The sequence below is a fragment of the Platichthys flesus genome, chromosome 15 (assembly GCF_949316205.1).
Source record: "Platichthys flesus chromosome 15, fPlaFle2.1, whole genome shotgun sequence".
Taxonomy (NCBI): Eukaryota; Metazoa; Chordata; class Actinopteri; order Pleuronectiformes; family Pleuronectidae; genus Platichthys; species Platichthys flesus.
In genome coordinates, this window is record NC_084959.1 from 21,270,730 (window position 1) to 21,283,628 (window position 12,899).

Sequence of the window (12,899 nt, forward strand, 5' to 3'; positions counted from 1 at the left end):
GAGGCTCGTAGGACCATTAGCCCAGGTTTGGTGGTAGCACTGGTGTGAGGGCTGTGTGTAAGAGTGGTGGGGATTGGGTGGGGTGTTGGCAGCTGTTGTGGCTGCTAAATGGAGTCAGCTGATGTTCCCAAGCAGCAGCGAAGGTGGCCTAAGTGGCTACGCCAGCTGACGCGCTAAGGGACAAAAGAAACTAGAGGGAGTAAATTTGTGAGGAAAAATGCATCAGACATTGATTAACAAGTTTGTGGGTGTGTGTGTGGGTGTGCTTGCGTATGTGATTGTGTTCCTGAAGGTTGGTCCCTTAGACCAAGAAGGTGACCCCTCTGGACTCATGGAAGCAGTAATTGAAATGACCTGTCTCTGTAATTCCCATTCATTTAGCTATAGAGCAAGCTCAGTTGTCCATGTACCATTTACTGAAGGGCACAAAGACTTTCAGGCTAAAGAGCTAAATTACAGATATAAGACAAAAATAGAACTGCAACAAACCAAGTCGGTTTTAAGAGGAAAACAGACATTTCATATCAGCTGTCCAAAAACGATTAATAAAGACTGTGTGGGTGTGTGTGTGTGTTGGTGTGTGCTGAGGCACTGCAGGGGTTTGCAGTCTCCAGTCAGTCTGTATATTGGACTGAGCCGGTCATATTGGATGCAGGCAATGTTGTTCTGTATTTGCTGTTGCAGCTGCCGTGCAGCGTATCTGTGCGAAAGACCTGTGTTTGTACTGGATGGGGTTGGGGGGCAATGGCTGCTTAGTGGCAGCACGGACATCTGTTTCCAAAGTGCCCTCCAGACACACACACACACAAACACACACACTCAAGCACACACACCACTATCCTGTGTGGGCCGTTTCATCATGGTGTAATGGTTGATAGGGATCGGAGGGGGTCCACTCTGGATAATGAGAGTGGCTGTTGGAAGATGGTTTCTGATGGGGGCCCCTGTTGAGCCGAAGGGCCTAGACAGATATTGCCTTGGGGAACAGGCTACACTTATATAGAGAAGACATTTATATGTGTGTTTCTTATTGCGCTTGATAAAGGGATAAGGGGAAATAGCAAAAACATCAGTGTGTTTATGAGTGTGTGTTCACTGCAGAGCAGATTGCTATGTTGGGACAAGTTGTAAGCTGACGGATTGACAGATGACCATCTCAATCCCCCACAACAGAGCTTGAACTCTGTGACGCCTTTCTTGTTTCCCCTCCCTCTCTTCAAGGGACTATCTGTCACTCTCTTTCTGCAGTGAATATTTATTCTTGGGGGAAATGAGACACAGGCACACACACACAGGCACACACACACACACACACACACACACACATACACACAAACATACACAGTTTTGTATTGCTATCCTTGTATGGACATTGCACAGATTTCATTCATTACTGACAGCCAACTCCATCCTTAGCATTTATTTTAAGCATAACCAGTTGATTTTTTTAATCTAAACTCAGTTCAACACCATACCCCTAACCTTAACCAAGACCTCAAATGACTTTGCCTCAGTATTGAATCCAAAAAAAGTTCCCAAAGAGGTTCAAATAAAAGCACACACACACTTCCAGATTAACAACAGCGATAAAGCCATTTAATTAAAAGTGAGCTTGAGCTCACCCCAAAGGTGTTTTTTGCTCAAATGATGCCCTGATATACAGCAAAGCCCATATACTTTCCACATGTGGTAAATCACAGAGTTTACACTCCCATTTGTTATGGACGTTTTCTGGAAGCTGGTGAAAGGAAAACTTAGGCAGCAGCTGATGTCTAATGCAGAACGTTTTAATTTAGAGTTGATGCATGAACAGAAGGTGAAACAATATACAAACACTAACAGAGCAACATGAGCAACTGTCACCCAAAAATCTTCTGATGTCTTCCACAGCATCCCCATATATCTCCCTCTACTTGCGTCACCCATTCTAACAGCACATCCATAAATGGCTATAATTGCTCTCACTCTGTATGTTACATGTAGGTGTAGACATCCTATTTGATAGATAAGCCTAAAGTATGCATTCCTATATCATATTGTTTCCTTAAGTCTAGCCACTTGTAAAATAAGCAAAAGAGCTGAAGTTGGGGAGAGTTGAAATTGGTGCCGCTCTATGCTGGCACATCTGAATTAGATATGAAAGTCGTTACGCGTAGACACTACAATGTACTGTTGGTTGTCCCTTTATCTATAACCTGACCTTAGTACTGCTTAGAGAAAGAAGGGAGTATCTGTGGAATAGACAGGCACTATTCTCCTGTACAGATATAATTTGTAATATAAAATATACATAATGTATATTGGCATATACAGTAATTTGTGTTAATTCCTCAACACGATACATTAACACCTTATGTCGTACAATAAATCACCTAATTTTCCTGACAATTCTTTACAAATACACACATACACATACAGTGCAGCTATGGGCAGCACTTTTTCTTTGAGGGGTAATTCAGGATTCAGTATCTTGCCCAAGGGCACTTCAGCATGCAGTTTCCCTACCGTTTGTTAATGGAGGTATGACTCTACCAACACCTCCCCACCTCTGCTACGGCTGTGTTTCAGCAAATATTAAAAAACCTACTGATGCACTTGAAATCTCTCCCATCATTCAAATATAGCCTTTGTAACCTGTTTGAATCTAATTATAGAAACATGACACAAATAACCTATATTTCAAATTGAATATACATTTGAATAATTATTGCAAGATGATACAAAAAAATTATTATAGTGGACATACCTTATTGTAGATTGATACACATTGTCATCATCTTACTATTTGTGTAAATCAGAGCAGGCGAAACATTGTATTGCAGTTTACAGGCTTTCAGCTCCAATCTATAGAACTCTATTCAGTTGTGTGTGTAGATGTGTGTCTGTCCTCTTATTAAAGCTTGCCGTTCAGGCCCAGTAGTGGGGATTACTCTGGCTTTGTTGAAGGGGTTTAAAGGAAGGGTCAAAGTGCACCCACTTAAAATGGGCCCCAAAGGACCACATGGATAATTGCCAGTGCCTAATAAACTTCTAGAGACCCACTTTTTGTTCAGATCTGATGAGTTTGACGGGTAGAAAAGGGAAAGATCGCAGGCCCCTGGAGCCATGATCGCAGAATGGTGTGTGACAGGTCATCACGGCAGCCCTTTAACCCTGCTGCATGGTAATTCAGACCTGGGGTGCAGCAAACTGTCCTATTTCCATCTTCTCTGCATGACGGGACAGGTTCCTGAACAATTTGGTCAGGGTTTTAGAATCTGCTGCGAATAGTGATTGAGGAAAATGTCGGCAGCAGGTACCGATAAGGTCAGGGGTGTGGTTAAGCATATCCTTTCAGGAGCGGATGGCCCAATGGGATTAGGAATGCCCCAAATGCTCGGTGGCTAAATAATTGGCCACCAGGATATTAGTCTGACTGCAACCATAAGCGGTAATTTCATCCCTCTAAGAGGCACAGATAAAAAAGACAGCAACATAATGATTCAGGAGCCGACAATGAATCGTGTACACCTGCATTTTATCAAGGCAGAGCCGAGAACTGGCTCTGTTAGCTAATGAGGAAATGAAAAAATATCCTTTCCACTCCTTAAACACTGATGTGCCCGTCTCCCATGACCTTGATTACCAACAAGAACAGGCAGATTTATCTCCTCACACGCACACACCCCCTTACTATCATTCAGGAAGGACGCAACGCTATCTTGACAAGAAGAGAAATGAGTCTTTGTGGCGTACAGTCTCATAGATACAATGCATTTTCCACACAAGGCCAGGTATTTGAGATAAAGATGTGTCCTTAGAAGTCTTGGGTGTAAGTGAGTTCATATGGATGGATGGATGGATAGATATATAGATGGTGATAATAATGTTAATATCCTGGGGCATTGTTGGTCTGCCAGTGCTGTCACTAGGGGAGGTGTGCTATTAATCAGATGAGTCGGTGACCCTCCCCTGCTGGCCTGTGACATTATAGCGACATTGGTGCTGTGTCTTCCCTGACACGACCACACAAGCACACACCCTCGTGTGCATATCCTCCCATCGTGTATAAAGACACGCATGCCTACATAACACACAGACACACACATATGTTCTGTACATGTTCCACAATCTATCAGTATTGATAAATGATGACAACAGGCCTGGAGCAAATAGTTATCGACAAACAGTATCATGTGCAACTCTCTTTACATGGACATAAAAGCATGTGGATGGGCTTAGGTAAAAATTTGTTAGGCCTTTTACTGGAAGATCTGTTCCAGCTAAATTTGTATTCTTTCATATTCAAGTGTAATAACATACAACATATTCTCCTCTGTGGGCTTATTTAGCTCTCAACACTTAATGTATCCAGTTAGTAGACTTAGGAGCATTGAAAACGTTCCTGGATTCAATGAAATCTCAGGGCAGATATAACCAGAACACAAGTTTATTCAACTCAAGACTTCTTTTCAATGGAAAGCACATTGAAAATAATGCAGTACGAATTGTAAATCAGCTTTTACATAGAACTGCAGGCATGTTGTGTTCTCTTATTTAGTGTTGTGAACAGTTAATTAAAAAAATTGTCTTAAAGTACCAAAATGTCACCTTTACAATATGAAGCCACCCTTAATAAATGTTAAACGAATCACCTTTTGAATGGAACACAATCTCGAAACTGCAGGTTACTTTGTCATATTTGCCTAATTAAACTTCTTATTTAAGTGATTTGATAGTCTTCTTTTGAGATGTACTCACTGTCTAAGAACAACAACGACTCTGAAAGCGGCTGAATTGCAAAAATCTGGGTACTTACATAATAAATGAATTTACCCGCTTGGTATTCAATGTAAATGCTGCTCCTGTTAATACATTTTATGTCACCCTGAAAGGTGAGAAATGATGACAAAGGCATTTGGTTAAATTAAAAGATGAGTAGTTATTAAATTGCTATTTTTTGTGTTGAGTTGTCTGGGCGATGTTCCACTTTCCTTGATAAGCTTTAACTGACAGGACTGAATTTCTCTCCACTCACGTTCATGGCAGTCTCAACAGCCCTAGAGAAAACTGTATTATCAGGAGAGAATTGAGTCAGGGCATGAGTTGAATGTCCTAATATTTATACGACTGACTGACATCAGCTGGATCACCATAATGCATGCAAGTCAGCCATGCTATCCTCAAGCATCAATTAATCATCCACCAATTCCTTGATGTCCAAATCTCACATCTGCCCATAGCTTCAAAGCTTGCTTTGTGGAATATTTCAGGGTAGAAATTGGATACCCCAAGTGCTATTTGGAAGTTGTGAAGAGAAAGGGAAGGTTGAGAGGATATGCTTTTCAGATCAGTCAGGGTGGGTTTTGTGGGGACGCTCAGGCCAGATAGGAATGCCACATGAACCCTCTCATTGGTTTATCCCTTCCAAAAATCCCAAGAGTCCCAAAATCATTCTAGTCTACAGAACCATCCACCACACCTGTAATCTGAGAGGTCATATAGCTCTGGAGAGTTGAGATAGAAAATCCCAATGCCTTCAGGTAACAGGCACAGAGGTATTAATATGGAGGCAACAGAGTAGGGGGGACTCAAAGACAGATCTCTAATGTTTTATGAGTAGACTCCAAGAAAGAAGAGAGAGATATTTCCTGGAATTGGTATTCCGAGGGGATTCTGGCAGTTTATATATATTTCTATGATGTACTTTGTTTAAATGGTCACTTATTTTTCTTGACCGCATATCCAAGTGCCTTAATGCATGTGCATTTGCCAAGGGTGTGTGTCTGTTTGTGGATCAGATTGAATTATTCATCTGCTTTGTGTGTAACAGCTACAAGAGCCTCCATTATTGATGTGCTGTGATGCCGCACACATTACACTAAGTCACTGATGATCCGTAGGGATCCATGCACATCAAGTTAAATTCAGTCTTATAATGTCAATGTCCCTTCACCCTTTGTGTTATTCCGTTCACACAGTAAGAGATGATCGTGATATTTGGTTTGCACCATTCATGTTGTTGCTTTTTAGGACCAAATGTCATTAAAGAGTTAATATGACTCATATGCATAGTCTTGTAAGGTAAAGGATCATCTGAAGGCAAAATGTCAGCTTGATGTCAGTAGAACTACATATATCCAAAGCACGATAGAAGATGGTATCATCAGCAAAGAGGTGTTCACTTATTCTTACCATCTCCCTGCATCTTTGCTCTTTTCTCCAGTTCTGAGAGATGACTTCCGTCAGACGCCCAGTGATGTGGTGGTTGCAGCTGGTGAGCCAGCTGTCATGGAGTGTATCCCACCCAGAGGTCACCCTGAACCAACCATCTCATGGAAGAGAAACAACATCCGGGTCAATGATCGAGATGAGAGGATCACTGTAAGTTGGCTGAAAAAAGCAACAGTTTTCATTATTAATTGTTCATGAAATTTTATCTAATCTTCATCCAAGTCACAAGTAAAGACAGACAAATTGTGCTTTGACTAGAAATCCAATAACATTTCTTATCTTTTGGGTCTTAATTGAACACATGCATAACATAAATATTCACATTGCTGGTAGACAAAATACGTCAACCCTTGAACTCAATCAGTTCAAGCTGTTCCATGATCAGGAGGAATTTTTAGTATTCTTAGAACATCTGGTGTGATCGACTTTCTGAGCTCATTCCTCAGCATCTCTATCGGTGTAGCTCTGACTGCATTAGAGGGTTTTCTTAGTTTGAGTTCATTTTCTTGTAGATTTACCTTAATGTTAAGGGTCATTGTGCTGCTGCATAACCCAGCTTGTACTGATCTTCAGCCAGACAACCACCCTGACTTTAACCTGTAAGATACACTGATAAATTCATTTCCATTTCAAGATGACCAGACCCAGAGGCAGCAAAGCCCTATATCATGATGCTCTCTCCTTCACTGTTGGAATTGTGTTTTGAAGTTGGCATTCAGTGCCTCTGTATGCCACATTTAGTGCTGTCTTTCTTTACAACCAATTCAACCTAGTCATCGGCCCAAAGAATATTTTCCCCCAGTTGAAATGTGGAAAGTCAAGGTGCTCTCTGCTAAACGTTAAGCACGCTGTGATGTTTGTTTTAGAGAGCAGCATCTTACCCTGTGGCATTCTGCCATGACACCAGGCTCCATGCACCATAATTTACAGATTGGTGACTCATAAACAGAGATGCCGCCCGCTATAAAAATCATTCCTCTGATTAAGGATTTCTATTACCATTAACGGAAGGGACTTAGTTTTGATTATTGATGAGAAGAAATTGCTGAATAAATTGCTACTGAAACTGATTGCTGTAATTAAGTCCTTTAAGGTTAACTAACCCACCTTCTTGAAAAAAAAATACGTGGCACCACAACTTTAGAATACTTGAAACCAATATGTAAACCTGCAGTTTGGAATCAAAGATGTCTGCACACAGTGTATGTCATCATCAAACAATGAATCATTGGCGCTACTTACTGTATCATACACACAGCAGAAGAAGGTGTTTCTATGGCTATGGCCTGGAGCTAGACCCATTGTCGAACTGTGTAAGAACAAGCGGAGCCATCTGTCATGACACACACTGAAAATGATGGAGTGGCTTCTCTCCTGACTAACGTGCTTCAATATCCTTTTCCCAACCTCTCTCCATTTGTCTTTTTTCTTTCCCCCTCCACCACCACCAATTTCCCTTCTCCTCCCCATCCTCCTCCTCCTCCTCATACCTGTTCATCTCTCTTCCTCTGCCTGTCCCTTCTCCCTCTTCTTGCCATCCTTGTGCCCTGCATTTTCAGATCCGCGGTGGCAAGCTAATGATTTCCAACACCAGGAAAAGTGATGCTGGCATGTATGTGTGTGTTGGTACCAACATGGTTGGAGAGAAAGACAGTGATCCTGCAGAACTAGTGGTTTTCGGTGAGTTGTGTTTATGTATCTTATTAAATGATGGAAAACATGCATATATTGTATATATTATTTACACAGAAACATGCTTGAGATTGAAAATTCTATATGTTCAGATAACAATGGCCAGTTAATGTACAGGTAGATGGACATAGGAAATTTACATAGGAAATAATATAAATCATCCTAATCTCTTGTCGTCTATAGAAAAGACATTTACGATGCCTCCTGCAGAGGCTTCTCAAAAAACACATATCCTGTTTTCTGCCCATTCCTGAATTAATTTCTTCTTTGCTGCTCTTTCTTCTCTCAGCTGTTGGAATAGAAGATGAATGTTCCCCTCCCAGTTGCCCTTTAGTAGCTTTGCTCTCTTGACCTCTCGTCTTCTTTCCTCGTCTCTGAATCTCTGCTTTGCTCTCAGCAGAGCAGCAGCATAAGCCCTCTTGAAGTTTGTATTGATCCCAGGAAACAGATAGAAAATTGATATTTTCTTAGCAGTCCCATCAACCCCCTCATCCTCACCACCACCGCCCAGATGCTGTTCCATCTGCACACTGCAGTGCAACAGTAAACCTAAAGCCAGTTTGTTACACTCAATTAATCAATTTATGGTTGAAAATTCCCTCTCGACACTTTCCCTTATTTGTAATATTACTGCCATCTGTGAAATTTGTAAGATAATAGCCATCGCACATCTGCACTATTTCTAGGCTATCACAACTTATTATGATCATGATGAGAGCTTACAATTCCTATTTGTTTCTCTGGACAGCCTGCATGAAACCGGTGTATTGATTCTACCACCCATTTAACTGTGCTGCCTCAACAATCCAATTACCTGATTAATCACTCTTATGATAAATACTGCTAATAATAATTATAAGTCAGTAGAGGTTCTTCATCAGTTCCTGTGTGTGTGTGTGTGTTTGGGATCATGAGTCTTTGTTGTCCTATAAAGGGCTTGGATTAGGCTTGGAACACAGATTGAGACTCAAATGGGCTCTGGTGCAGTGCAGTTTTCCACACCGTGCCTAAAAGCCAGCCTATACTTTTTCTGTTGAATTAATGGATGCTACAACCTACATCTCTACCTAAAGAGTGTGGCTCCCTACAAATAGAACTACAAGTCTCTCAGTGGTCGGACAAGCACAGGGAACACACCCCTCTTATTTCACAATCAGTTCATTTGTCGAATGCATCATCTCCTCCAACTTCTTCTCTCTTCTCTGTGTTGCATTCATTTCAGTGAATGTAACTGTTGTTCTACATTTATGTGCCCCAACCTCAACATGATTCACCCATATCAGTTTGTCAAGTTTAAAGTAAACACACATTGGCATAGAAACCCCACCTCCAACCGACCCAGACACACAGGCTCTCTTGTATCTCCTATCTGTTATATTTTCTCTCATTTGAGATCTCCGGGATGTGATACATCAATAACTGTGTCTAAATTCCACCAAGTGGCTCCAAATTTTTCCACACAAAGGCAATTTTTAATTCAATTGCTGACAAGTACAGGAAATCAAATCGCAATTAGGAAGTAGCACAACAAGCAAGTTTTGATCCTCTCCGTCTCTGTCTTACTCCAGAGAGGCCAATGTTCACCAAACAGCCAGTGAACCAGGTGGTGTTGGCAGACGACACGGTGGACTTCTTCTGTGAGGTGCACGGAGACCCGACTCCAAACGTACGCTGGCGGAGAGAGGAGGGAGAGTTGCCCCGTGGCAGGTATGATGGAAACAACAGTGTGTACATGTACTCCCTGCTGGTACTGCATGATGCATCAGTCCAAACGCGGTATCATCACAGTAACAAAAAATGCTTGGTGCCGGGATGTCACTGAGCAATGTATTACATTTCGGCAACAAGTAGTTCAGTTCTAGAGATAAAACAGCCTTCTTTAGAGAGTGACTGTCTTCATGTTAGCTACATGTCTTAGTTCCCTGGTAAGATCTAATCACTCAGGACCTATTAAACAAATCACTGCTACTTAATAAACAAATGTGCAGAATCATTCCTGAGATAAAAAATACTACAGATAAAAAACGATATTTGTTTAACAGCTGTCAAACTTGCCATGTGCCTTTAAGACAGTTTCTGTGCTTCCCGAGAGAGAAGTTCTCCCATGATACTCACTCAATATTCAGATTAATACTGCGACTATAATACTGTGAGAGTCTCGCTCGCTCGATTGGATTGGATGAAACATTAATGATCCCTCGGGGGAACCAGGGGAAAATGTATCCTTGGTGTCGGCATGATTCAGGTCTGCACAGACACGCTGAGTTTCTGACGGAGGCCCCAAGCCATACAGGACAACGCACTCTGTGTCCACATGCATGAAATATTTCCCTGTGATCTGTTGATATCAGTATGACAGTGATCAGATTTACCAAGCCACATGCTAGCAGCATTGAATAATCTTCCAGATTGTAAGAATCTTACAATTTGGGTTAACTTAGTGGCATCTTCAGCGCTTTAATGATACAGATAACCTTGGAGATGTCATTAATACGTGAAACTCACCCACAGCTCTGCGGCAATATATTGCATTTTGTCTTAAATCTTGTCTTCCAACGTCTTTCCAGATTTGAGATCCGCAGTGACAACAGTCTGCGTCTGACGCTGGTGCGAGCTGAGGACGAGGGCACTTACACGTGTGTGTCCGAGAACAGTGTGGGCAAGGCCGAGGCATCGGGCTCCCTGCAAGTGCACGGTGAGACCATCCACACAAATACCATCCACACAAATACATGCATCGCCAAATTTCTCCTGAAATCCCAGCTGGAGTTTAGTTCAGTCTGTGGTTGTGACGGCTGTTGAGATGGCAGCTGAAGTGATTATGTTCAAATGTGAGAATGAACCAGAAGGGAATGATTGGCAGCGTGTCCACCACAAAAACAAGTCGTGTGAATCAACATTAAGTGTCTTATAATAGAAAAATTTGCAAGTAAGTAAATAGAAAAGTTTTATTCTGCTTTACTTTTAGAAATACAATCAAAGAAGTGAACTATGACCTGTCTTCGAGGGCTGCACTGGCAGTATCTTTGGCTTGTGATTAATAAATAGATTTATACACAGGATTTATTGAGTAGTTTTGCTGTGATTCATCACGCAAGGCCCACAGTTCACCTGCCAGCATGCAGTGTCTTTAATTGCCTTTTTTTTTACGAATTACAATTGGTTGCTTTCGTGGAATTTTTTTCCATAGAGTCAATATTCCCTCTGTTTCCTCAGGCTTTGACAATACAGGCCTGCGAGAACCTTATTAACGTGTTATCGTGAAATGTCCAAAATGTTTAGAATTGTAGATGTTGGTCAATTGGAAGACTGACATACCGGCAACATGCTGTTAGCTCAAACTATAAGAGAGAGAAGTGAAAAATGGACTTAAAGTTTCTTTCAAGTTTTGCCTTGTCATCCCTCTGGAAAGACAGCCGAGATCAAAAAGCATTCAAATTGCATTAGAATAAAGTCCGTCCCTTGAAGAGAGGCACTGAGAAATGAGAAATCTGTCATTTGTGATGATAAAAGAGAATATTTAGAGTCTTACTCTGCGTCAGTTGATTATGTGAGCAGGCCCTCCAGCCTCTACAGATTTTCTGACATCTGACAATACATGTATGCTCACAGCCTATATGTGCGTGCAGGCACTGATAAACAGACGCAGGGTGTTTGTTGGTGCAAGAGTAAACACACACTTATGCACACACTTGCACATGTAAGTCACTTTGCTCATAGAAATTTGTAGCAGATTGAAGTAATTCCCAGCAGCAGCTGCCAGGCAAATGGAAATTGATTGTGGGGCTAGTACATGCAATTGCAGTATTAGGGTTAATAGGAATAACACAAACACACACACACACACACACACACACACACACAGGAAGTGACCATGCATGGTGGAAAACCACAGATCACTCAAAATACCACCTATTATCACCTGTATCCATGTTCACTTCATCATTACGCCTCCCTCCCATCCCCAGCTGCTTTCTTTACAGACTACTTCAGTGTCAGCTGCAGTCAATTTCACTTGGGTCTGTCCACATTCAACCAATTCATTGTCAATTATTGTTCATTTAAAATAGAACTGGGTGGCTGTGGTGCTGCAGTGTTTCTCTTGTCTTGTTCAAATAGTTCATCCAATATCCACCATTCACCATGAGCTCCTCATCTCATTCTCATTCCTCCTTCTGTTCCCCTTTTTTCTTTTCCACCCCTTTTTCTGCATCACTCTGTCGCAGTCGGCCCATCCTGTAAGTATTCCTTTTCATCCCATCTTTGCATGCATGTGTGTGAGTGTGTGTGTCTGAGAGAAAGACTTAATCCACATGACAGAAAAATGCAGATACAGACTCCGATTTGGAAGGTGCTAGACGTAAGTTATGCTATTATTAGAGATGTTGAAAGTTCAGTATAAAGCTTAATTTCTTTACCCAGCAACATTAGTGTTAAAGCTTGTTTTTGTTCTATTTCTTTGGCTCTATTCAAGTTAGCATGCTGACCACCCAACATCTGCTCTTCCTGTCACTTTCCGATAGGGAGCCACTTCAGGTTCAAGATGAAGTAGTCCTGCTTCAAGTACATATTTTAACCTCTCGACTCGAAATGCAACAATGGCTGAATCTCTTGACGACTGACCATCACCTCCAAGAAACCATGTTTGGCAACTGAGAAATCGTACATATAGCACCTTTATACTAGCAATGTAGGAGGCATAACCGCCACTACCACACTTGCTTTACTGGCTGTAAACAAAGAATTGTCATTAAGTATTAGTAAGTGCCTCTGGAAATGCTTGGAGCAGGCTTTTGATTTTCCATAACAGCCTTCCATTTATGTTTTAGCTCATCTAGGTGGAGCTTCCATTACTACAAAGAGAGAGCTTCCATTAATACCAAGGATCTTTTAATTTAGTTGGCAAACACAGTTGAATACATAAAACAAAAACCTAGTGGAAAGGATATACAGTGAATAAATCTCTAAATATCACCCACACTGTAAAACAAATG

At 41.5% G+C, this 12,899-nt stretch overlaps 1 protein-coding gene across 2 annotated transcripts in view; it reads left to right on the top strand.

Annotated features, from left to right (window-relative positions):
* robo3 (roundabout, axon guidance receptor, homolog 3 (Drosophila)) overlaps positions 1 to 12,899 on the top strand; it is an 82,056-nt gene that overhangs the window by 31,572 nt on the left and 37,585 nt on the right. For both annotated transcript variants that reach the window (XM_062406796.1, XM_062406797.1), the window contains exons 3-6: positions 6,206 to 6,363; positions 7,773 to 7,893; positions 9,474 to 9,612; positions 10,473 to 10,600. In XM_062406796.1, the coding sequence (XP_062262780.1) occupies positions 6,206 to 6,363; positions 7,773 to 7,893; positions 9,474 to 9,612; positions 10,473 to 10,600 (546 nt within the window). The remainder of the gene's footprint in view (positions 1 to 6,205; positions 6,364 to 7,772; positions 7,894 to 9,473; positions 9,613 to 10,472; positions 10,601 to 12,899) is intronic.